General features: G+C 35.2%; 1 protein-coding gene across 1 annotated transcript; it reads right to left on the bottom strand.

The window, feature by feature from the left end:
• Positions 1-732: 732 nt before the first annotated feature.
• SKIL (SKI like proto-oncogene) lies at positions 733-26295 on the bottom strand. Its single transcript, XM_053918074.1, has 7 exons — positions 25937-26295; positions 22537-24320; positions 10789-10886; positions 8668-8900; positions 6487-6740; positions 5768-5992; positions 733-5103 (listed from the first exon to the last, which is right to left on the bottom strand). Exons 2-7 carry the CDS (start codon positions 23629-23631, stop codon positions 4948-4950), a joined length of 2061 nt encoding a protein of 686 aa, XP_053774049.1. The 5' UTR covers positions 23632-24320; positions 25937-26295; the 3' UTR covers positions 733-4947.

Here is a 26295-nt window from a genome sequence, read left to right as displayed (position 1 = left end):
AAATTGTGATAGTTACACAACATTGTGAATACTTACTGCCAACTGAATTATACTGTCACGTGTATCTTGTCACAGAGAAAAGAATTGGAGGGTCTGGTAACTGGACTCTAAGATGGTCCCCAATGATCCCTGCCTCCTGGTATTTATGCCCTTGCATAAGCCCCTCCAATGAGTATAGGCTGGACTTAATGACACATCTAATAGGATAAGGCAAAGTAATAATAGCATGGGACTTAAGAGTCTAGGTATCAAAGATGGTGGCTTTCTCTTTTTCTCCTTTGAGCCACTCATTTGGGGGAAGCTAACCACCACATTAGGAAGAGCTCCACGGGCAGGTCCAAATAGTGAGGATCCAGGTGTGACCTTAGAAGCAGGTCCTCCAGCTGTGAAGCCTTCAGATGATTTCAGCCCCAGGGAACATCATAACTGCACTCAAACTTGCTCCTAGATTCTGCCCTTCGGATAACCATTTGTTTTAACCTGCTAAATTTTGTTATACAGTGATAGATAACTCATACCAGAAGTGGGGATGCAAGAGTCCAAGTATCACAAAAGAGAATCATCACTAAAAGTCAGTATGCGTAAAATTTCATGCATTTTTTTGGTAAAAAAAGGTCTTAACACTTTAGACCTTTAAAAGGTCATTACACTTAGGGTGTAATGAATAAGACTTTAAATAAAAAAAAAAGAAAATGTCAATTTTAAGGGATAAGCTTGAACAGGATACTAAGATGGATTGAAACAATTTATTGGCATTAAAAGTTTTTATTTGGAATTTAATCCACAATCTGTACAAGTTATTTACAAGGCATGAAAATGGAAAACAGCACAAAATACAATTGAGGTATAAGCTAAGAGCACAGTATGTCATGTTTCAATAAATATAATTCAAAATTTGTAAACTAAGTGACCAGATAGATGAGTCTTGTTTTATAGTAAAACCATATAAAATATTTTATTTCACGTGAGGTAGAGGACAGTTTTGTGTCATGTAATACAACCAACCACAGCAATTTTAACCATAAAACTGTACATCATTGGCAAAATTTTATAATGAATTTATGGTCAATGTACTCAACAATTTGTTTCAACAGTTGCAGTACAGGTATTTCATTTACTGCCTTCACAGATTAAAAATTCAGAAATAATTTAGGACTACTATGTTGGCTTAAAATTATCAGGATAAACAAATGTCTAACAGGATGGTTAAGAGCAAGTATATTTTATTTCTCCCTAACTACAATTTCCCACAAGGTGTCCTAAATTTAGCAATTTAGTAGGACTTTTTTTACTAGAACTACTTTAAGTATGCTGTGCTTTATTTTCAAGTGAGGTATGTATATTGAAGAAAATTATAAATTTCTTTTACATTCAACTAATTTAATACCCTATTTTGTTTTCTGGGCTTAACTTTTAAATTTCAGTGTTTACATTTGATCACTTTCTAATTCAAAAACAGTAGAGCACTATATAAGACATTTAATTCTATTACTAAAAAACAAATAAAAAAACAAGCCCCAATTGCATTATATAGTTTAAAGCCATTTAAAATTGATTAAAAAAAAAAAAAAGACTGTCCTTTTAAACAAGATACAATGTAGAACACCTATATAAATTTTTCCAGTAATGGAAATGCTTAAGTATTCTATACTAGTAAAAATTAAGCTGTTTAAATCATTCAATCCCACTGTGTCCCTTATTGCTGACAGCTTCAATAAAAACTATTAACAAGTAGTTCCAAGCACAGAAACAGATGTACAGTATAAGCACAACTTCTCATTATATTTTTAACGTCCTGCCGTGCAGATTAAATGCATAAAAGCAAATAAAAATGAGGATTCTTCCTTAAGCAATCAAAACATAGTCTTTTCATTGAGAAGAAAATTTTAGAAGCTGATTAAAAACCTTCAGCACCAGCTTTACAATTAATTTTAGGGAAGGATCTTGAGCACGTTTCATATTACTCGTTTATCATTTCACTCTCCTTCAGAGTCCACAGGTGTGCAAATACACTGGTTGTTCCGTCATGACTTCTAATAAATGAATAACCTGCATATATTGTACTCAGTCCATTTCACCTACTTTAGTAACTGGTTTGTAATTCAATAAATATGTACAAATGATTTCATATTCCAACTAGTAATATATTAAATATGCTATAAAATTAGTTCAAGAAGCATAAAACATCCTAATTCTCATGGTCACAGAAATTCAAGCAAAAGAATATGCTTTACCAAACTAAATCACAAGCCAAACTTATGCTGTTGGTCAAATCCTTTCATAGTGTTACAAATTAATTTGTGAAATCAGGGTGGTTTTGAGCTTCCTCAATGATAGCAGATTTTACACTTACTACCTTTATAGATTTGGTATCTTTTCCTCATAAAATTTAGAGTACAGAAACTATGATCACCCAAGATAAACATCACCTATCACCCAGTAAGCTAATATTCTATCTTTTCTTCCTTCTAAAAATGCTCTAGCACTTTGATAAGCCATTCCTTTAATGCAGCTTTTAAAGTAAATATTTTCATATTTTTCCTAATAAGAGTATTACAAAATCTGAGGAAAAATCTGCTTGCCTAATGAATAGCACACAAAAGCAACACCAAAACAAACTTTAAGATAGCAATCAACACACAAAATGAGCATGCCAAGAATAGAAAAGTTTATACGGGTAAGATAATTTAGCAGAGGCCACTTTTAAAGTATTACAAAAATCTCTGTAATTACAAGCTGTGTGGTGCAGTTTAACTTAAAATTACTTTTCACTAGAATAGGTATATTTACAATTGACTAAAAAACTATTCTCAAGGAAGTTAGACAGAAATCTATGGCAACATCAATGTATCTTTGGGAAAATGACTACACTTTCATGTGACAAGTTTTCATCATGTGAAGGAATAGAAAAAAACATTTCATTCAATTCTAAATTAAGATGATAATTCAAAGGTGTTTAAGCATTGCTTAGAATTTTAAAGTAACACTTCAAAGACTAAGCAATTTACTTTAGAAATTGTGGGTTGAAACTTAAATAAGCTTATCATTTACTAAGTAACATGAGTAGGAAGATTTTGAGTGAATTAGAAAAATAAATGAAATTATAGGGGCTTAAGTTTGTCTCCCAAAAAGCTTAGCTGGGACACAACTAATTCACAACTAGAATGAAAATGTATCATAGAATGTCCTTGATTTTTCTTTCTCCAGATCTAAATAAAGGTGCGTTATTTTAAACATTGTTCCTGTACATCATTTTTTTAACATCTGTTCATCCTTGAGGAGATTCCAAAAATCAACAAATTGCAGGATTAATACAGTAAAATCTAAATGGTAAACAGAAAATACACATTTAGATCACATTCTAGTGAAAAACTATACTTTGAGAAGTATATAAATTCTTTTAGGATATATTAGTACCATTAAGCAAAACATGAAAATAACTTGTTAGATGATAACCTACTGATTTCTGAAGTTCTGTAACATTAGAGTACCTATCATTTATGTGGGGAATAGTATGTAAGACTAGCTTATTTATTTTAAAAATAGATTTAGCTCTCAAGTAATTTCATTCAGTACCGTAGGCAAGAACATGAGAACATAAAAATCATGGGATAATAATATCAATTGTAGCTTCAGGAAACTTCCTTTAAAAAATGCATATTAAAAATTTTACCTAGTACTTTCTAAGCCAAGAATTAACTAATATGAAATTTGCCATTAAAGAATGACACTTCTGTGCAAAAAAAAAAAAAAAAAGTGCAGATGTTGCCCCTCTCCCAAACTATGGGATTCCTGTCTTCTAAAAATTATCTAAAAATCTTTTAGTAGCAGATAACTAAACGTCCCTATATTAATCTATCATAAACTATATCAGTTGACTGTAAATTCCTGATTTTGACATTAAGTAGTAACTGAAATGGTCCATTTGTGCAAATTTTGACAAGACTTAACATTTAAACATACAAAAGTCCAAAATAACCTTCAAGGCGTTTAATATTTTACAACTTAAAGGAAAACAAAGGCATCAAGGAAAACAAATCCATTATATAAATTTCAGTAAGCCCCATAACTACATATAAAAACTGTACAGGAAGATTATGAATTGTATAAAAACTGATGTACATCAATGGTATCAGTTTTTCTCAAGAACAGTAACATTTCAACACCACTATTAACAACATAAACAGAAGTTCAGAAATTTTTACATTTATTCCCTCTCCTGAAGTTGCTGCATTAAAAAAAATCTAAATATAAGCATATTTTTTTAAAAATTACAACTGCCTCTTCTGTTTAGCAGCAGGATTATAATGAAGCATATTATCCTTCCCCATTATGTCCATGGGATGTGCCATAACCTCATCAGTGAAATTCTTTTGACAGAATGTCTCTCAGGAAACTTTAAAAAGTAGAGAATGGAAGGAAATTCATTCCACAATATGAATAAAATAAAAACAAATTTTGTAAATAATAATGAGTATAGTGTATCAACTTAGAAAAGAAATGGTGTTAATGAAAACAATGGAGATTCAACCCCTTGAATATTTCTATATATTTGAAGTATGATGCCACCATTGTATGTAAAATTGAGTCTGAAATATGGGTAACAAAACTTGCAACTATTTTTCCATCACTCAATGCAGCTTTCAAAAAGTATATAACTATTAAATTTGTATTAGAAATATAGGCAAATTATCTAATAGTTGAAACAACAGAGTATTATTACTAACCTGTTTGGGAAAAAAAGTACAAAGAAACATACATTTTCATTCATTTGGAAATGTAAAAATTTATGTACTAATATATAATCTCTTCACTTTCTCTGATCTACAAATGGATAAAATGCCTAGTTATCTTCATGCAGGTAAGTTGTTCAGAATTAAACTAGCAAAGCAAACAAACAAAAATAAACTCTGTCAGGAACATACAGATGAATCTCTTTAAAGGTTTTTATATTTTAGCAGTCTTTGATTTCAAAATTTGCAGCTTTAACTCTTTTATCATCATCTCTAACTTCTGTCTTGCCTCCCGTTCCTGTCTGAGTTCATCTTGGAGTTCTTGCCTGTCAGCCTCCGCATGGTCCAATCTCTGTCTTAGCTCTGCCAACTGTGTGATTTAAAAGACGGTCAGTTTCCATTCAGTTTTGTTTCCATTTAATACTCTCATCACTGCAAAGATTTACCTTCAAATTACTCTTTACAAAATGAACTATTTCACACATATACAATCCCTTAAATATCTAATACTACTGATCTGACTTTGACTTGACACTGAATGAGGGGAAAAAACAAAGGGTCAAGAGACAAAAAACAAGGGCCAGTGTATTTTCATTATGCCCCGCACTGTAGCATACCTCCTCTCTCATCATCACAGCCTGCTCACCTTAAGGGTTATTTGTTCATGTTCCCTAAGTTGTGAGCTCAGTGCGCTTTTGAACATAGTAGGCAACAGTTCATGTTTGTTAATTTGTCCGTTTGAAAGCCAATATATTATATTAAAATAATATAATACTTGATATTCAGATACCTAGAAATTAGCAATTTTGGCAACTAAACTACAGAAACCCAATAAAAGTTTCAAGTAATAAAGCAATCCAAATCAAAAAGTCATCTTGGTTGATACAAGCATTAAGTTCTTTAACAGAATTATCCATTTTGAAATATAGCAAAATGAAATGAGTTTGATAAAAATTAATTTATTTAACAGAGAAGGTAATAGCTTCAACTTTGACATTGAAAGGGCAACACTATACAAGCTGAGTAATTCTTACCTGTGCCGCATATTCAGCCTCTTTGTCTTTTTCTAAATTCGAGTCACAGGTACATTTTTGCTTCATTACCTGCTCTAACTTTTTCTCTAAGTCTTTCTGCTCAACACAAAATTCTTCCATTCTTTGAGCATGTTCATTCTGCAAAGATTCAAGCTCTTTCTGTAAATTTTGCTGTTCTTCAGAGAGTTCCTTCATTGCTTTTGAACTACTCAACATTTCAACTTCCTGTAATATAAAGAATCACAATGCAATTTGTATTTTAATTCCAGCAAGTTAAGAAATTTCAATTCAGGAAAAAATACTACATAAAATACCTAAAATTCAGGTGTCATAGCAACTCTATATAGAAGTAATTATCTTGAAAAACTTTTCTCTAAAACTTTAAAAGTACATTAACCCTGGCCAGGTAACCCAGTTAGTTAAGCATCCATCCTCCCAATATGCCAAGGTTGTGGGTTTGTTCCCCCGGTCAGGGGACAAACAAGTACCAACCAATGAATGCACAGATGGGTGGAACAACATGTCACTGTGTCTTTCTCTTTCTCACTCTCTTCCTCTAAAATCAATTTTTAAAATTTTTTTGAAGTATATTAAAATTGCTTTTGAGTATAAAACTGTGAATAATCTTAAATAAATTTGTAGCAACTAATTTTGACTTTTCCTAAGAATATGCACAAGTATCTTTTCATAATGGAATATTAGTTAGATAACTATTTTACCATCTCAAGCTGTTGCTTCTTCTGCAAAATAGAGTTCAATTTTTCCTGTTGTTTTACATAAGTTCTCATTACTTCTTCCATGATTTTTCCCTTATCATCCTCACAAAAGACATCTCTGACAGGAAGTGGAGATGAAGATGAAGATGAAGCTGCAGCATCACGGTCAATTCCCACCTTGGTTGTGTCTCTGATTGAGTTCCAAGTGGTAGATTCAGGTTTCTTTTTACTTACAGAATTATTTGAGATTGATGGATCTTTAAGAGGCAAAAATAAAGTAACAAAGTATGAATATCACTCTGTTGAAATGTCAGTAGATCAATTCATGAATGAAATTAAGAAAATTCCATTTGCAAATGAAATTTAAAAAGAATAAAATACTTAGGAATAAATTTAACAGAAGTAGTGCACGACTTGAACAATGAAAACTAAAAAACACTGAAAATAAACAGAAAGGCATCCCATGTTCATGGATTAAAAGACTTAATATTGTGAAGATGGTATCATGATCTGAATGTTAGTAACTCCTACCCCCCTCCCCACATTCATGTCGAAATCCTAACCCCTGATGTGATAGTATAAGGAGGTTCAGGCCTTTGGGAGGTAATTAGGTCATAAGGATGGAGCCCCTATGATGGGATTTATGCCCTCATAAAAGAGACTCCACAGAGCTCTCCCATCCTTCCCACCATGTGAGGACCCAGTGAGAAGATGGCTATCTATGAACCAGGAAGCAGGACCTTGCCAGACACTAAATCTGCTGATCTCTTGACCTTAGACTTCCCAGCTTTCAGAACTATGAAAAATAAATGTCTCGTATAAGCCACCCAGTCTATGGTATTTTTGTTACAGCAGCCCAAACGGACTAAGGTAGCTGGTAATACTAAGTTAATCTACTTTTTCAATGCAATACCTATCAAAATTCCATCTGGCTTTGCAGCAGAAATTGACAAGCTGATACTTAAATTCATATAGAAATGTAAGGATCCAAAAAAGGCAAAAGAATTTTTAAATAAAGCTAGGGACTCACAATCCCCAATTTCAAAACTTATTATAGAGCTAGAGAAATCAAGACTATGAAAGAAGCCAGACAACTAAAGGCTACACATTACACTACCATTTTTATATGAAATGTCCAGGATAGGCAAATCCATAAAGACAAAAAATAGACTAGTGGTTGACAGAGGCTGGAGAAAGGGGAGAATGAAGAGTAACTACTAATGTACTAAGGTTTCTTTTGGGGTGACAAAAATGTTCTTAGTTGTGATCATTGTACAACTTTGTGAATTTATTAAAAACTGTGTTAAATGTGTAAATTTTAAGGTAAATAAATTATACTTCAATAATTTAAGTCACTAGAATACCCTAATTTGGGAAATAAAATATAATGCAAATAGGACATAATGATAATAGTAATTAAGTGCCATATTTAAATCCCAAGAAAACTAAGTTTTGAAACTCTCAAAATTAAACTACAGAAATCCCCCAACAAGAATCTCAATTATCAACGAAAACAGTTAAATGACTAGAGAGACTCTTCAACTGCTCCTATGAAGCTGAAATACTTGTCACACTTCCCTAAGCTATACGCAAAGCTCCACTGCTACACGGAGGTTATACACAGGCAACATTTGAGCGAACATATCTTGTTTGGCCCACAGTATTATAAAAGGCACTGTAACTAGGCAGCTTTTTTTTAGATGTCCAGCAAGCATTCTGCATTTGTGCCATCTGCTTGGCTCCCACAGCTTCGAGTTTTCAACCCTTCCTTATACCATGACTAAGTTTCCCTGAGCCCTGTACCTAACTACTCTTACATATACTTCCTAGCATTGTAAGTTAAATGGTTTCTCAATTCACTGCAAATTAGAAAGAAATATGAAGATCTTCTGAAGAAATCTGACAGCAAAGAAAAGGCAGGAAGGGGGAAAAAATAATCAGACAAAAATTGGTTGCAGTATGAAGCCATGCAGCCTATACATCTATCTCATTAGCCTCCAAAGCTATCATCATTCTAGAAAAGTATAGCAATTGAGGTTCTAAGTAGTCACTCAGCATTTTTTATAATAAAACCTTCAATTACCTGAAAAATTCTTTTAAACAGAAATCCTCTGGAAATGCTAAATGTGTGTATTAGATATTTAAGTATCTAATACTTATTAAACACTAATTTTAAATACTCACCTAAACGGTTACATAATTCTCTGCTTGTTTTTAAATCCATTTTCTCCTGTTCCTCCAGTGAGACATCTGGATAAGACACTGTTTTTTGATGTTTCCCACTACTGTGAGGCTTCTCTGACTGTCTTGGTATGGATCTACTTGCCTCTGTCTTTGTGACCTCTTTAGACTGGGATACAGCAGAAGTGAGTGACACATTTGGGGCAACCACTTTATCACACATGTACAGGTAGTAGCTGAAAACAAAGAAAGGCATAAGACACACATTACATTTAAGGAAAAAGTGAATGTGTCACATCTATTTCTATGGTTAAACAATTTTTTTAATCAAAACAGACAATATAACTCAGGAAATAAGGGTCATAGAAAAAAATTCTTGAAAAAGTCAGTATTTTAAACATTAAAAGCAAAATTATGAGGAATTTTTGTTATTTTGCAAAAAGTAATTTCTAACCACTAAAAGGATACTCACTAGGAAAAAAAATCAGTTCTTCTCTTTCCCTCAATACCACCTAAGAACTAAAAGCATGAAGCACTTTTACAGAGCTGTTTAACAGCCCTAAGTAGGGAAGGTTTACGCCAGAAAGAAAACACTATATGCTTCTGTTTTCTTGCCTGTCACCCTGTAAAGCAACAAATCCTTGCTCTTTGTTATGGTGAGGCTGACTCAGTCCCACAATGCATGGCTATGGCCTGTTTCAACATAGGCCCAACGAGGAGCTCTCCACACCCTTCCTTCTTTCATAGCTCAGGGAGAGAAGAGGCAGCTTCTGGGCAGCCATCCTTACATCAAACCCCACAAAACAGTCTTCCGAAAATACTTTAATACTATCTATGTATTTGATAAAACAGCAATAATAAATTGTGCAAAACTATGATCAAAGGGCCATCTATCAATTTTGCTTCAAGTTCACATAAAATTGTTCAGTGGATCACCTGAGAAACTTATTGAACAGATATGAGCTACATATTTAAGTACCATATTATTAATTGTAATTTGTATAACCTCTAGCCAAAAGATATAACCATTTAACTTGATATACTTTAACTTGATGATACTTTATCCCCTAATCTCTAAATAATCTCCTCTTATATATCATTTTCTTTGTATAGGATACATCTATTTTGTTCCTTCTTACCAATTACATGAATTCTGAGGATGAAAACTCAGTATTCTGCTAAGAAAACTGACAGGTTTAATATTGTCCAAAGACTGACTTCAGATGAAGTAAAAATGGAATTGTGCTAATGTGAATAAGACTGAGATTCTTCATCACTATGCTTGGTGCAAACATACATTTACAGCAGCAGATAAACCTTTAGGACTGGCCCTGGCTGGTGTGACTCAGTGGATTGAGTGCCAGTCTGTGAACCCAAAGGTCGCTGGTTCTATTCCCGGTCAGGGCACATGCCTGTCCAGGTCCCCAGTTGGGGGCACATGAGAGGTAACCCATGGATGTATCTTTCACACATCAATGTTTCTCTCCTTCTCTTTCTCCCTCCCTTCCCCTCTCTCTAAAAATAAATAAATAAAATCTTGACTTTAGGACTAAAGCCCTGACCAGGTAGCTCAGCTGATTAGAGCATCGTCCCAAAATGCCAAGGTTGAGGGTTTGATGCCTGGTCAGGGCACACACACAAGAATCAACGAATGAATGCATAAATAAGTAGAACAACAAAATCAATGTCTGTCTGTCTGTCTCTTTCTCTCTTCCCTTTCTTCTCTCAATAAATAAAAATTAAAACAAAAACTTAGGGAGTGACTAGTTTATAATCTAAGGTACATAAAAGATTTCTTTTTAAAATATCAAAGATGCACATCAAGCTTTTGAGGAACTGGTTTACCTCTTGAAAGGAGCTAAGGCAATTAAAACAAAACTTTTTTACATCAGGGCAAAAATGAAATGACCTATTTCTAAGAAAAAAACACATAGAAACACAAGAAGACATTATTTGAGATGTTCAACACAATTTATGATTCATCTCACTGAACAAGAAAGCTTAAAGCTAACTAATGAATTCCCAATGCCATAGAATAGTATCTAATATATAGATGCTGGTTGAATAAATAAATGAATGAATAAATGAACCAATGACTAAACTAATGAGACAGTACCCACTCACCTAGGGTGTAAAAATGCATGCGTCTGAGAAACATGGTCGCTTTCCTGCTTTATAACAGGATACCATGACGGTAATTCCATTCCTGATGGTGTATCTATCTGTAGAAAAATGTAGACGGGAAGAAATTTATTGAAAGAAGATGAGATGGTTAAAATTTTAATGTGTCAACTTGACAGGGCCATAGTATCTCTGGAGAACCCTGAGAAAGAAGATTATATTAAGAATCATCTTCTACTAAGGCAATCTTTCCTTAAAAGTACCATGTCTGGTCACTTGAAACTCAAAGAGACTGCTAGTCCCATCACAAAAACAGTTTCATGTTAACAGGGATTACCAGGAATGATTTCATCCAATGTCATACTCATGAAATGTTTTGAAAATCCATTTTAACAGTACTCTGCAAATGTACAGCATTGGTAAGTTTCCGATTCTTCTTCATTCTGCTACAATCAGCTACAATATAATGCATTTACACAGTACTTGTTAGCATATAGATAACATTCTATAACAATAAATACCCTCCCAAACTAAATGTGAAACCACTGTCTGCTAACATTCATCAGTAAACCCTATTTCCTCATAAACTGTACCTGTCAGTAAAGGAAAAGAAGATAACTGTCTACTTATTAAACATCTATCTGATAAGAACATTATACAACCCACTTAATTCTAACAAATACCTCATTAAGTAGATATCATTATCTCTAATTCACAGATTAGAAAGCTGAGGTTCAGAAACTAAGAAAAGAATAACCTGTGTTACTAACTTCTCTTTTATTTTGGTTTGCTTTATACTTTGTCCCCCTCCCAACATACACATTTCATATTATAGAAATTATCCTGCTCATTTACAAAAAGGGTACCTTAAAAGGGGGCAAGACTTATTCATGGAAGAGGAAAACAGAGCTGAAAGAATTCCTGGTGTAGGTAAGCAACAAAGATAGGAAGTTAACACACAAATCTAGTGGAGTGAAGGAAAAGGGAATTGGGGAGGAGATAAAGGAAGGACAACACAAAAAGGAGAGCTGAATATTCTGACCCTGACTGAAGACGGTCCATTGCCTCTGCAACCAGGTCAGGTGTATGGAGAATGACATCCTCATCCGATGATGCATGAACACTACACTCAGGGGACAGCCATACATACCAAGAATTAGGAAAACTGTTTTGCCTGATGTCCTAATTTCCAGTTCAGAACCAAGAAACTAAGTAAAAGAATGGAAACATCTCCAGATGCTAAGCAGCTATGATTAAAGCAAAACCAAATTCATAAAACTGTCCATGGTTTGATTAGGGAGATCCTACTATTGGAGGAAACCAATGAAGAAGAAACTAATCAGGAAAGGAAAGGCCTGACAAGCAACCCACTGCCCCAACACAACATGCTGAAAAAAGAAAGAAAACAGCTTTTGGAGCACACATTATACAACAACCTGACCAATCAGGAGATGATTTAAGGCCAATTAAAAGCCAAAATAAAAAAAAAGATAATTTGTATTGGAAGATCAACACTTTTGTTAAGAATTACTGGGCAAGAAACTTGAAAGACTAACGATACTGTAAGATCATAGGGAAAAGAATGATATTTTGAAAGGATTTAAGAGTTACATATTCAATAAGGACCTCTAGAACTCTGTAAGAGTAGAATTTTTTTAACCCCACAATCCTGATCAAATATTCTAAAAAAGTTCAGAATATGAGGCAAAATCAACTGCTTATTAATAAAATAAAGTAAACTATTCACAAGTTGGCATAGTTTCTCAGCCTACAGTTTAGTTTTACCAGTAAATTAGAAAAGGAAATGACTGGTGGCAACAAAAATACTCAATGACAGATGCCTGGTGACAGCTGACAGTGTAAAGAGAGGTGAAGTACAGGACGCAAACATAAAAAACTATTCAAAAAGCAATACAATTTGAGGGCTTTACCATAGGCCAAGACAAATGATTTAAAGTATCTCAATTGTCCCCTACCAACATCACAACAGAGTACACTGATGTTTAAGAAGTCTCCAGTAAACACAGTAAATTATATTGTATGCTATACTATAAATAGTATATCACATACATATATAACATACTGTGTACCACATAAAAAATCAAAACTATTTGACATTTCAGAAGTAATGAAAAAAGTTAAAAGGTTTAAAGCACACCGTTAGTGCTGAAAAAAAAAGTAGCTTCATTATCTAGTAAATTCACTTAGGCAGAACATTTGTCACCCCAACACTGTAAGCTAAAAGAGGTGTTAATTAGCATGGATAAGCTCATGCTAACAAATCAATGAAATGTAAGATCAGCTTGAATTAAATGAGAATTTCTTTTCTAGAAGCCACTTGTTAAACTCATTATTTAGAAAATAAAACTCCACTTTAAATTCGTTTTGCATTTAAAACAATCCTGGATGTACTGCTCCAGAAATCAATTGCTACTAGATTTTAAAAATTCAAATTACTAAAATTGTTTTACATATTCAAAAGTTTTTCCTATTATAGATAACTGGAATCTCAAATCTTTTAAGATTTTATTTATTCACTTTTACAGAGAGGGGAAGGGAGGAAGAAAGAGAGGGAAACACCATGTTGAGAAACATTGATAGGTTGCCTCTCATATGTGCCCCGAATGGGGACCGAACCCCATTCAAGGTGCATACGAGCATGTGCCCTGGCTGGGAATCAAACTGGCAACCTTTTGCTTTGCAGGACAACATCCAACCAACTGAAACACAGGTCAGGGCTCAATTCTTCAGAAAAGCAAATTCTAAACTTCTTCAGTCAAAGACCTTGACTTGAAATCTAACTCAATTTTGATCATTTAAAAACTCTACAGCTTGATTTGTATAAGTTTTACTTTTATTCATGACCCAAATTCAGTGTATCTTTATTTCTATGATGTCTCTACACTTTAGTTGTCACCTTAAGTAACTATCACAGCATTCATATTTAAGGTGGGGCAAAAGTAGATTTACAGTTGTTTGTATGGAAAATAACAGAATAAATAATAATACAAGAATAAACTGTTTTGCACACTCGAAAACCAACTTTTGCCCTACCTTGTACTTTTAAACATCCATCCCTATCTAGTTTCTGTCCTTTATTTGATTTCCTATTCTCACACAATCCCACTAACAGAGTCACAGACTACGGGTTCTAAAGGAATCTTCCCTAAAGATTACCTAGTGCAGTCCCCTAGCCAGTGTCTGAATTCCCTATTCAAAATCCCTGACAAGGGTCTGTCCAGTCTCTGCTTGAACAGCAGCTTGGGGTCAAGGACTGTCTTTCTTTCTTACTTTTACATTTTCAGTACCTGGCACCATGCCTGGCATATAGTAGGGATTCAACAAATATTTACTGAATGAATTCTGAATAACAATGTAGCTCATTAACTCCCAGGGTGGCCTTTTACAAGATTACCCTGCTACCAAGAAACTCACAAATAGACTCTCACATTCCATATTCTACACTATGAGGTAGCAAAGAGGCCAAAGGTCTTTGAGATGTATTTTTAGAGATCACATCTACAAATTAAATAATATAAATGGTACAGAAATTCACAACGCTAGCCATAATAAAATGTTGGGAGTTAATTTTACCTAATATGCTAGAGTAAGCCATAAACACATTTAGAACAAAGTATCTTAACTGCATGTTAAAAATAATTAAGAAAAGCACATATTATACAACAGAACATTCACAGGCATGCCAGATTTCTTCATCTATTCTGCATTTGTTTCTACATACAAATTAGGTCTTCAAAAAAAGAACAATATAAATGGCACAGCAGTAATGCTACAACTGATTAGGAATAAAAGTTAAGATACCAAAAGATGAGCATTTACCATCATTATCTTACCTTTCAATATGAGAATAATTTATTCCCTTTGTGTATTTAAACATTAAAATAGAATACATTACTTAAGAAGTAATTATTTAGTAGCTTAAGTTAGAGCCCCAACATTTTAAAATGCTTTTATCGCCATCTTCCCCACCATTATCTACCAAAAAATGAACAGATGGCATCCTCAACTGAAATATAAGAAAAATAACAGACACTTTATTTTATTCTAAAGGTTCTTTCTCTAAGTCATAAAACAACCAGTGATATCTGTGAAAGTAAATTTTAAACATTTCCAAAATGGAAGAGGTCATTTTAAATAAGTAAAAATTAGAGAATGTTTTATGAGAGTTTCTCTAAATTTCAACTTACTGTGTTATGTATACATAACCCTTTAATAATCAGACTTCCTAATAAAGAACCATTGTATTTTGGTAGTGCTTATTAGTCTCACAACGAAATAATTCAGAGAACTTGATTTCATTTACAAAAATATCAATAGGCATTTTTGTCACTACTTCCAAGATACAAAAGCAATTCCACCCACTCACTACTATTCACATACAAACATTCCATTTGTACAAAAAAAAACCCCCAAAACAAACCCAACAACAACTTTAAGATTCCTAGACTTATCTTCAATAATAAACTTTGCTTTTAGGTTGCACTCTGTTTTTAATTACAGTAGCAGATTAACATTTATGACATTTAATTAAGTCTAATAACAAACATCAATGAACTAAAGAAATCAAGACAATGCTTAAAAATATTGATGGGATTTCCAAACTCCCACCCAAAAATCAGAATTGAATTTTTTAAATATGTAGAAAAAAATTTTTGAAAAAACATAAATACTTACATTTTGGTGTTTATAAGACAGTAAGTATATGAAGGACTAATAGATTGCTAAATTTAATAATCTATCCCCCTAATGATGTGATTATACAAAAAATAAAATATATGGCATATTAAATACACATTACAATATAAATCATTCCGAACCCTACTAAACACATGACTCAATACAAAGTTAAGTAACAAGTCTTTAGATATAAAGTGAATATACCTGTTAGTGGTCAATAAATGATTTCAGAAGGACACAAAAGACACCCTACCAGACAGCTGCCAATAACTCTTACAGAAAGAAATTGAATCTTTCAGTATAGGATCAGGTTTCCTCAATGCTTGCAGTAGGTTGTGAACATATGAGTGTTTCAACAACTGAAATAGGAATAGCGTTAGAAGGTAGCAAATAGCTACTTAAGGGATTTTAAGGCTTAAGTCTTGTGCCTTACTTCCTTGTAATTATTATAATTTATCAACCTGATGCAAAACTGGAACAGTATGATCTAAGCACCTTCACTAACTTAACAAAGACAGATCTTCAGGAGTTACAGCAATGTCTGCTGTTCTCACTAAAAGATCATACCACCTACCTCATAAAGGCAGTTTTAGGTAATACAGTGCTTAAATATGCTGCCAGAAAAAACAAAGGCTCACATTCTTATAATGTACAACTATTAATCTAAATCCTTCGTGGAAACAAAGCCATGTTAAGTCAGTAGTAGAATATCACTCACTGCCTTTACAACTTGGGAAAAGAAAACAACAAACTGATTTTTTTAAAATCCCTTTAACTGCTGGAACTTCTAAAAATAAAATTTTTATAATTGAATTATGTGGTACCCAAACCATTTAACATTGCAATTGCCTTGAAATCTCCATTCACATGTCTTCCACTAAAATATTTGTTGTCAGTTTCAATCTGTATAAATATGAGGTTTTTCTACCATTTCAGCATATATGCTTTAAAAAAATTATAATCTCAGGTTATTTTGACCTTCAACTAGTGTAAACTGACATTAGCAAATTTTAGATTAACTGATTTTACTACATGCAATGTACAATGTACCCTATTTTTTACTAAGTCACTTTTTTAAAATGCTGGTGACCCACTAAATTGACTGCATGACCATCCTAGCTCTTTCTCAACTGGGATTCGCAAGAGAATTAAGCCCAAACGCCCCAACACATCCATTGTATACAATGAATTAACTTCTCTCCAAAACATCTAGAACAGTACTATATACCATCCCTGGAAGAAATGACAAACCACTCAAATCATTTTCTGTAGGGCCTAATTCTCCTCTCACAGAAACCCAGATTAGAAAGGCTGAATGGGTGACAAACTGCAATTTGAAAAACACTATTCTAAGTGAAGTGTCTTAAAATTGGCCCCAAATATTACTATTTCAATTAGTCCTGTATTAATAACACTTATGCACTCTATACATGCTTTTGCACAACAGATTTACAAAGCATTAGATAGGTAAAGGAATAAATTCCAACAGTAATTATCATTCCATAATAAAATTGTTTTCCTTTTTCTTTTGTTATCTACTTACAATTGAGCCTATATTACTTCCATAATCACACCAAAAAAACTTTTTTAACATGAACTAAAACCCCTAGTGTTATTTACCAAATGGTCTTAAGTTTCTTACAAGATTTTTTATTCCTTGTTCCCATAAAGTAAATAAGATATGCATTTTTCATACTGTTTGAAATCTCAAAATTAATTCATTATCATAAATGAAAAAAAAGGCCACTTTACTTTAAAACTAATTCTATCTTCCTCTTTGAAAATCATTGGTAACTTTATAAGGCAACTAAGATTCTTCATTCAATTACCCAAAGCTTTATTAAGCATCTACCACATTCTAGATTCAGGAACTTGATGAATTCCTGCCTTAGGGCACCTCCATGTAGTCTTTACCCACTATTTCTGTGACCCACTTGTAAGTATAGAAATCAAAATGACTTTTAATTGTATCTTTCCTATTCATTCCTTTCCGCCTATGATGGTGCTGTAATACTTTATTTAGTGATTGCAGAAAACTACACCTTAAAAAATGTTTATAGTTTAATTACATATTCTTTTTGCTTTTTGTAATCTAATAAAACCCTTAAATTATTTTATGTATTTGAACCCTCAATAGACCAAAATTCTGTATGAGGATAAAATACAGGTTTCAAGCCATTACTAAAGCTATTCCCAAACTAGTTTTACCTCTTTTTCAACAAATTGAGTTCTGGCTCCACAATCACTTTCCATTCCCAGAATTCTAAAGGGATTGAAATTAACCCAATTCTTGATTACTTCCTTATTCTCCCAGTTGCATAAATTATAATGTGTGCATAACTATGAGAACACTATTAGCTGACTGCACAATGATCCAGACCTACACTTTTTTCTTCCTTGAAGTTTTTTTTCAAACCAAAAGAATAAATTTTTAAGTTTAAATCATAAACCTTTTTTAAAATATTACCATTTTTTAATGGTAAATGAATAGACTCTGTATTTCCCAAACCATAAGGGGGCACTATTCACAAAGCCACTCTAAAGATTTCACTGAAATGTTCTTCCTATAAACATAATTCTCATAACCGGTTTTGCACTTTCTTCTCGCATATTTCATATTAGTAAGTAAACAAGTATCCAACTAGTGTAATTACTGTGTACAAGCAACTAAGAGTGAGATACATTTGAGCTCAATACTCAGTTATCAAATGTCTCAGAAATAACCACGTAATTCTAGCTAAATCAAGATGTTTGGGAAGTAAAAAACCCCCAAATACATACTAGCAAATATTTCAATTGTTTGAAGTACCATCTTGCAGTTCTAGACTCTTAACTCCCAAAATGCTTCACATCCATTCTCTCATTTGATAAGTTATCTTATTCAACAGTTTATTCTCAAATCATGTATGTTTATTAAAGGCTAAAATATCACTTTTCCAGAAAATTCCAAATATTCTAAAATAAAGTGTGGTGTTATCAAAAACATATTCAAAATTTTTTTTTCAACTGAAAAGTACAGAATATAGTCAAATTTTTTTTTTAAGTTTTTTTTTTTCACTGAGTGCGCCTTTGACATGTCAGGCACTAAACTATGTTATGGGAAAACAGGAAATAGCCTCTAAAATCATGAAGATAATTATTAATTTTGGAAAGTTATACAAAAATATTCATACTGGTCCCTCATATGAACACAAATACTTTATTTGATTCTCACCTATCCTCAGCTGATCAAAAATTACACTAATAACAAAACACAAACTATACTACTGATATAACAAATTATCATCAAATATACCACAGTTATTACTAGAACACATTTTGCCCCAACAATACCTTTTGTAGTTAGTTGCCCATTTTCCCTAATATAATTCCTTGCTTCCTCAACAAGAAGGTTTATTTACTTCTTAAACAAAAGTGTAACAGCTTACAAGAGGGAGAACTTTTTTGTACCATTATTCCAAAGACCTCTGCAGAAATGAACTTAAAAGGAAAATGCAAAACTAAAAATGGTGAAATACTTAATAAGCTTTAAGAGAAATATTTTTAAGTTGGTATCTTTGGGTCATCTACTTGTATCATGATAATCTATAGGGTTGTTTTTCCCTAAGCAGAATAAAAGCTATATTATTTTTCTTACCTAATAATCAAGTCTAAACGTTAGAAATCTAACTTTTAATTTAAAAATATATACTTATAAAGACACACACTATCTTTAACTTAATTAAGACTGTCAGATACATACTGTAACAGTAAAGAATCACCAATAATTATCAAACAGACAAATGAGCTTTTCTAATGTGCTTGAAAATAATCCTAAGATCACCCCTCAAATTTTATTTACAAATGATCATTTTGCTTAACAACCTTTTCCTATAGACAGAAATGTAAGAGTCAACAAAATCAGAATTAGATCTAATAAATAATACCCACTGAGGACTTGGAGGAAAATCAAGAATATGATATTCTTGTATATGTTTGTGTACAGTAAAATACATTACTTTTCTAACAAGAAGTACAACATGTTCAAATGATATCAAGAGAAAAAAAGTTTTGTAACACCATTCTGCAAAGCAACCTAGGCATATACACTAAAAATCAAGTATATTTCTCGTGGTGGTGACCTGAGTAAGGAAGTTCAAAATATATCTTTAGTTTCTTTTACAAAGAATACAGTCAGTTTTTCACTTATACCACTTATTTCTCCCATCTAAATATAGCTAGTATCTATGCAAATTAAAATAGATATTAGCTATGCAAATAGTTTGGTGATAATTACTAATATAATTTCTATCCTTAGAAATAATTTAACAGTTGCTATATTTCAAACAATTGTCTATTGAGTTGCAGGGCATTTTTAAATCCAAAACAACATTTTGACTACACAGACATAAAACATTATATCAGTACCCACACCAAACAGTCCTTCATATGAGATTAATATATTTAGTATATTCTTTTACTTTAAATAAAAAAGCCTGTCAACTTTTTAAAATGACCTTATTCGGGGTCTAATTTGGTTTGTTTCACAACCAGCTCACAGAAAATAGTGAAAATTCCCTCATCAGGGACTCTCTCCTTGCCCCCGCCCCAGTTAAATACCTAAGTTATATACAAGTTAATACAGAGTTTAAGAACCATTTTACAAAGCTGTGATTTTTTTCAAGTTAATGTTTCTCAAAATTTAGTTTCTGCTATTAAATTAGCTTTAGGGGGAAAAAAGTTAAAATTCCTAGACCTCAAGTCAGAAGACCTGCATTCAACTCTTGATTCTACCACCTACCAGTCATCTGAGAAATCTTGTTCAACAGACCTTCAAAAAAAAAAAAAAAACCACCTCACAGTTCTGAGGAGTAAATTTTTTAAATGTGAAGTGGCAGGCATACCACCACCACCACTCAAGTATGTATTACATGCTAACTCCCCCAAAATCTCCTTTATTAAGGTTGGTTTGCTGGAAATTTTAAGTTCCCTTAAATTGCTTAAAATCCATATACAATTGGAAACAACACCAAAATACACCAGGAGCAAAAAAAGTAGCAGTAAAAAGATGGGGAAAATCTCACATCTTCTCCAAATAAAAACTGAATTCAAATTATTAAGTTTGGAGACAATAAAGGGCCATATCCAAATGAAGTATAGTTTCAATTTTAACCAAACCCTAGCACATTCAGTTTCACTTAAGTAAATTCATCATCTTTTTTTTTCAACCTTCATCATGGTTCTCAGATATTTTTCTCACAAACACAGAGCAGAAACATTAGGCAAAATAGTTTATCACAAAAATGTTTATGCCAGAGCAACAAAGACTGGAGCAAGAATATCTGGCAAATAATGTGCCCACTTACGGACTGTCAATGTAGAATCCCTAAATAGCTTGGGGCAAGACATCATAAATATCAAAAGGGACATTCCACATTTTGAGAATAAAGATAATCTCTAAGCAGACACTTCACCATGGAACCAGTCCAGCTGTAAGCAAGTCCAGCAATGTGAGAACCGGCTTGAATTCAATCCTGCTTCAAAACGTTACTGCACCTGAAAAATATGAACTTATCTAATAGCCATAAGCAAGGAATTTTGAAGGCGTGCTGCTGACTCTCTTTGGAAGCAGTAAGTAGCTAACTCCCTGACTTAAAGTTTAAAATTATCTTCATGGTGCTTCAGAAGCAAAATCACTTTCTCGAAACTACACATCAACTAAATTTCCCTCAAAACCTCACAGTGCTGAGGTGTCCAACCTGCAACCCGGGGGCCACATGCAGCCCACGTCTATGAATGCAGCCCAACACAAAATAGTAAATTCACTTAAAACCTTTTCTTCGTTCATCGTTCTCATTAGTGTTTGTGTACTTAATATATAGCCCAAGACAATTCTTCTTCTTCCAGTGTGGCCCAAAGACACCAAAAGGTTAGACGAACCAGCAGCTTAAAGGTACCATAATAAAGCACAAGACACCAAATCTTAGATTCTAGCCCAAGTTCTCATGTTGCTGTGACCAACCTTGGCATTTAACATGCTTCATTCATTTCTTTTGTGAAGTAGAAAGGGCGGAAATTATTTCAAGAAATAAAAGCTCAGTGGAAAAATTAAATTGTTAAAATGAAACATGGCCAACCTGTCACTGTACAAATCAAATTATACATGTAAAACTGCTCAAGAACAATGCTTGCCACATCTTAAATACTCAATATTAACTATTACACTGATTTTAATCAAGCAGAAAAATACATTTAAAAATCATACCAATAAACTGAATATTTATTAACCCAAATCTTATCTATCACCCAGGCATTCAAACCCTTAGAACAAACATATTAGTTCAGCCTACCAGATAATGCAGTGGGAAAAATAAGTTTAAGATCTCTTTGCTGATAGTTTTCATGATAATATTTAGTCTAAAATAGTCTTTTATTTATTCTAGCTGTGATAATTTTTAATTATTTTTTTCTTCAAAAAAATGTATTTGGGTTACTAGAATCACAAATCTTTTACTTCCATTTGTTTCCCATTTCTGATCAAGCCTGAGTATCCAAGTTTATAAGCAATGTCAGAAATTCCAGATATACAACTGAAAAACACTGTTTAGAGCCCATCTCCAGAACTGTTTTGACTAGCTATTACACCATTTGCGAATGAAGAATAACATCAAAGCGTAAATTATTTTGAATCCTAGAGAAACAGATTTAGTCATCAAAAAGCAGGGTATGTGAAAAAGAGAAGACATCAGTGGAGAAAGAAGCCCCAAATTCTCTACTCCTTGGCTATATAATCTCAGGAAAGCCACTTCATCTCTGAGCCTTGGTCCCTTTATCTACCTGTAAAATGGGAATAATCCTAATCTTCTCACTAGGTTGTTTGGAAGCTCAAATGAGCACACACATTAAGAAAGTACTTTCATAGCCTAAAATGAGTGATATAAACATATTATGTACATCTGTATATTTTCTTCTTGCACGAGCTATAACAGTTCCTTAACACACAAGTTATACTCTAAACTTCTGATCTCAAAGTAAACCATTACTGTTACTCAAATTGTTTTTAAAAAAACTTGCCTTAGATTGAGTTCTCTTTCCATTTCTCATGCTAAACTTCTCCTTCATTTCTTCTAAAACTATCTTCAGTTTCTTTTCTTCAGGTGTCCCTAAGTATTTTTGGTTCACGTGAAGATAGCAATGCCATTTGGCTGATTCAAAGCCCCAGTGGCAAGTCCTTTTGTCAGGTGATCTGTGAGAATGCATCACAAATGTCTGGGGTGCAAACATTCCACAGCACTCCAGACACTGAATGCACGGAGCATCAGGCTGAACATAAAACTGGGGTGCAAACAGACCCTGACATTTGCCCAAGCATTCATGTTCCACTTCAAAGGCACTGCCAGTTTCCTTTAACTGAGCCAATGAGTTTTTAGCAGGAAGTATGCTACCATTTTGAGGAAAAGTACGTGGCCGCAATAAAGCGTTACATAGTCTCTGTGCATCAGTTAATGTAATCAGCCCACACGATGGGGCATTGAATGGAAGTATTCCCAGGACCTTTAAGATATGAAGTTGGTCTGAAGTACATCTTGAACAATAGATGTACAATTCGTCACACACTGTATTTATTTGCTGGAGTGAAAATTCTCGGAGAACAGAATTTAAGACTTGGGGCAAACAGAGTCTCTTTTCTCCTCCAACCTGAAAACAAGAAATAGACTCCCCTTCCAACACAGTCTGGGTGAGTTCTGTGGAGCTATCAGAGGGGATGAGCAGTGGACCAGGAAGAACCTGAGGAGATGGAAGAGGCAGAAATACAGGTGACATGCTTTCTTGGGAATACCGAGCGGAAAATGCTGCTGGTCCACCCAGAGAACTCTGACTACTTAAATGGAATTGCGCCAAAGTATGTTTCAAACTGGGATTTAAATGAAGAGGTTCAGACATCGAGGTACAGGTTTGCTTGACATGTTCTCCATCAGTTTCCATTGATGCTTCATAGTCATCCAAGTGTTCCTTCTTTACTGTTGGCATCTTGTTTATCAACATTTTTCCATTTGCATGAATGTCTGTCATCCTTTTTTTCACTGGAGGGCTGCCATCATTTCCCATCCCATTCATTTTTTTATTTGAGCCCTGAACCAAGGAGAAATTTGTGTGTAGGTTTTCCATTGGTAAAAACTATTGTGTTAAATAAGTGAGTCTGACACTTGCATTGTTATTTAGCTGCTTATTTGGAGAAGAGTAATGTATACCAATATGTATGTTAAGTTACAGAAAATTTCTATGGTAACTCATAGGAAATTTAAATTTCCAAAGACAAATCTCCCTAAATCACTCAATAGGTTTTGCAACTGTTTTGGTTCTACTTATACTCTAGTTAATTTCACTGCAAATGCTATAAAGTTTGTCTCCAATAATAAAGAATTTTAAGAGGCAAGCCTCTGAGGAAGCCTTCGTTGTTGTTTTTTTTTTTTTAATTCTTCAGATATATGTAAAATAAAGTTACCAATTCTCTCAATTCAAGATTTCCAGGTTCAATGCAATGGTTTGGTTTGCTTTTAACAAAACAAGTGAAAAGTTTGTAAGACTACTTGTGCATAAAACCTAGACACAAACACATCAAAATGATGCACCCAAATTTAATTTTTGGCACCAAGACACCAAAAAAGGAAAAAGAAAGTAGCTTCTCTAAAAGTGATGATCTGTTAGTCTGTGTTGACAAACTGAAGGCTTGTATAAATTCTCCCACCAATAAGAAGAGCCTCTGACTCCACTTGAACTTCTACAATTAAAGATGATTTAAAGAAAAATTGCCCAGTTATCTTCAAGGACTGCTGTTCATTCTTCTTTTAATTAATCTGGAAGAGAAGGGGGGCGGGGGGAGAGTTACATTTGAATTTGCTCCAGAGGCCAAAGGGTCATTTTGAAACCAGTTTCTTAATGTTAAACTGAGTTCACCTTACCAAAGGTGACACGTGAGTGATTTCTTTAACTGTTAACACCACCAGTTAACTAGAAGACCCTTCATTTAAATAGGAAAGCAATCTGGAGAAAGGGTAAAGGGAGCAGTAATATCCCTTAAAAGGGAAAGAGCTACTCCAACTCAGAATAGAAAGAAACTCAAACAGATCATCTCGCCCAAAACTCAGTACCAGAGGCTTCTCAGTTATGCCATTTTAATTAAAATAATCCATTACTTCATCTCCATATTTAAAAAAGAAACACCCAGTTTCGTCCAAAAAAATCAGATACGAGTTAACATCTACCACATGTAAGGAAGTTACAATCAATTCATTTAGCCAGTGTATGCTATTTTTCTGGAATGATTGTAGGCAAAAATTAACTTTCCTTTAATAGACTGGCTAATTTGCTTAATGGAAGCCAAAAAGCTATGGCCTCCAAGCCTGGGAATCTCTATCCTTGAACACCACTAATCCGGGACAAAAAGCACAAGGCAGACAGACCTCACAAAGAATGCAAATGGAGGAAGAGGAAAAAAGAAAAGATTCATCTTCCACTTCTTTTCTGAGAGAAAATCCACAAGAAATCCAACACATACAAATTTTTCCCTCCCAAACTCCCAGCAATTTACCGTAAAACAGACCCAAAGGGTTAAGGACCAAGGCCACTAGCCAACGTACTGACTTTCGGCCACCACAGGAACACCTCAGCCAACGAAAACCAAAGAGGACAGTAGAGGCATGACCTAGAACGGGGGAGTCCCCCAAAACCTGAAATCCCCGCCCACGCAAAGCCACCCACCCATCTCAAACCCGAGGGGGAGGAGGAGTGGAGGACAAGGCGCCCAGAACGCCTCGGGGTGTGCAAGGGGGAAAGGGGAAATGGAGGAAAAGGAGTCCTCCAACCCCACCCGCGATCTTGGGACAACCCCAAGTGCCCTCCAACACGGCCTCACTGCGGAGGCCGCGCGGAGGACTGTGGAAATCCCCCGCGCACCCTCTCCACGGGAAGTTCTCGGGTGTCACCCCAGCACCCCTAAGGACATACCTATGCCCGCCCGGGGCCAGGAGGCAAATGGTCAGGGAACGGGTGGGGCGCCGAGCCGGGATCCCCACGCCGCCGGGCGCCGACCGATCAGGTTGAGCCCGGGGCATCCCCGCGGAGCGCAGACGGCGCCGGGGGGAGGGGGAGCGGTGACGGGTGTCCCAGTCTCCAGGGTTCCGACGGCTCGGGTCAAGTGCAGCGACCTTCCCTTGCCTATGCCCACCGCCCGGGTCAGCGAGGCAAGGTCCGCCGGAGGACACCCGCCCCGCGCCCCCCTTGGCCCCGACCCCACCCGGGACTCGCGCATCCGGACCCCCAACTCCGGCCTCCACGCCCCAGGGGAAGTCGACCAGCTTTGTTAATTCCCCCCTACCCCCGCCTTAGCCGTCGGGCTCCTCACGGGTCACCCGCCCCCTGCCTCCCGCCGCCTTAGCCGCGACCCCCCACCCCCAGCAAGCCGGGGCCGCACCTGTGCCCGCCGCCGCCGCCGCCGCTCGCCCGCTCCCTTCAGCTGTGCCGGCGCGGCTCCGAACCCCACACACATCGCTACACACAGCCCTCTGACGTCACCGAGCCCTCGGCCCGCCCACGTCACTGCGGAGACACACGGCTTCCCGCAGACGCCGCCGCCGTCTCCTGCCGCCCGGGGGAGAGCGAGGGCGGCGGGGAGGGGGAGGGAAGAGGAACGAAGCCAGCGGCGGCACCGCGCGCGCGCGTGCGCACGCCACGGTCGCCGCCGTCTCGCGCCTCCTAGTCCCTCGGGGACGCGCGCGCCGTCGTCCAGCCTATTGTAGCTCCTCAGGGCTCCCCCCGTCCAGTCGCCGTGCG

Source organism: Desmodus rotundus, chromosome 2, assembly GCF_022682495.2.
Source record: "Desmodus rotundus isolate HL8 chromosome 2, HLdesRot8A.1, whole genome shotgun sequence".
Taxonomy (NCBI): Eukaryota; Metazoa; Chordata; class Mammalia; order Chiroptera; family Phyllostomidae; genus Desmodus; species Desmodus rotundus.
Note: the sequence above shows the minus strand (reverse complement) of the source record. Positions and strands in the feature narration are given on the sequence as shown.

Bases quoted from the DNA above. Each gene is read 5' to 3' on its own strand.
- SKIL (XM_053918074.1), bottom strand. From the start codon at position 23,631: ATGGAAAACCTACACACAAATTTCTCCTTGGTTCAGGGCTCAAATAAA. The intron at 8,901-10,788 runs GTGAGTGGGTAC...CTTTGTTTTCAG, and splicing joins CATGCATTTTTACACCCTAG to CTACTACCTGTACATGTGTG. The intron at 5,993-6,486 runs GTAAAATAGTTA...TTTATATTACAG, and splicing joins AGAAGCAACAGCTTGAGATG to GAAGTTGAAATGTTGAGTAG.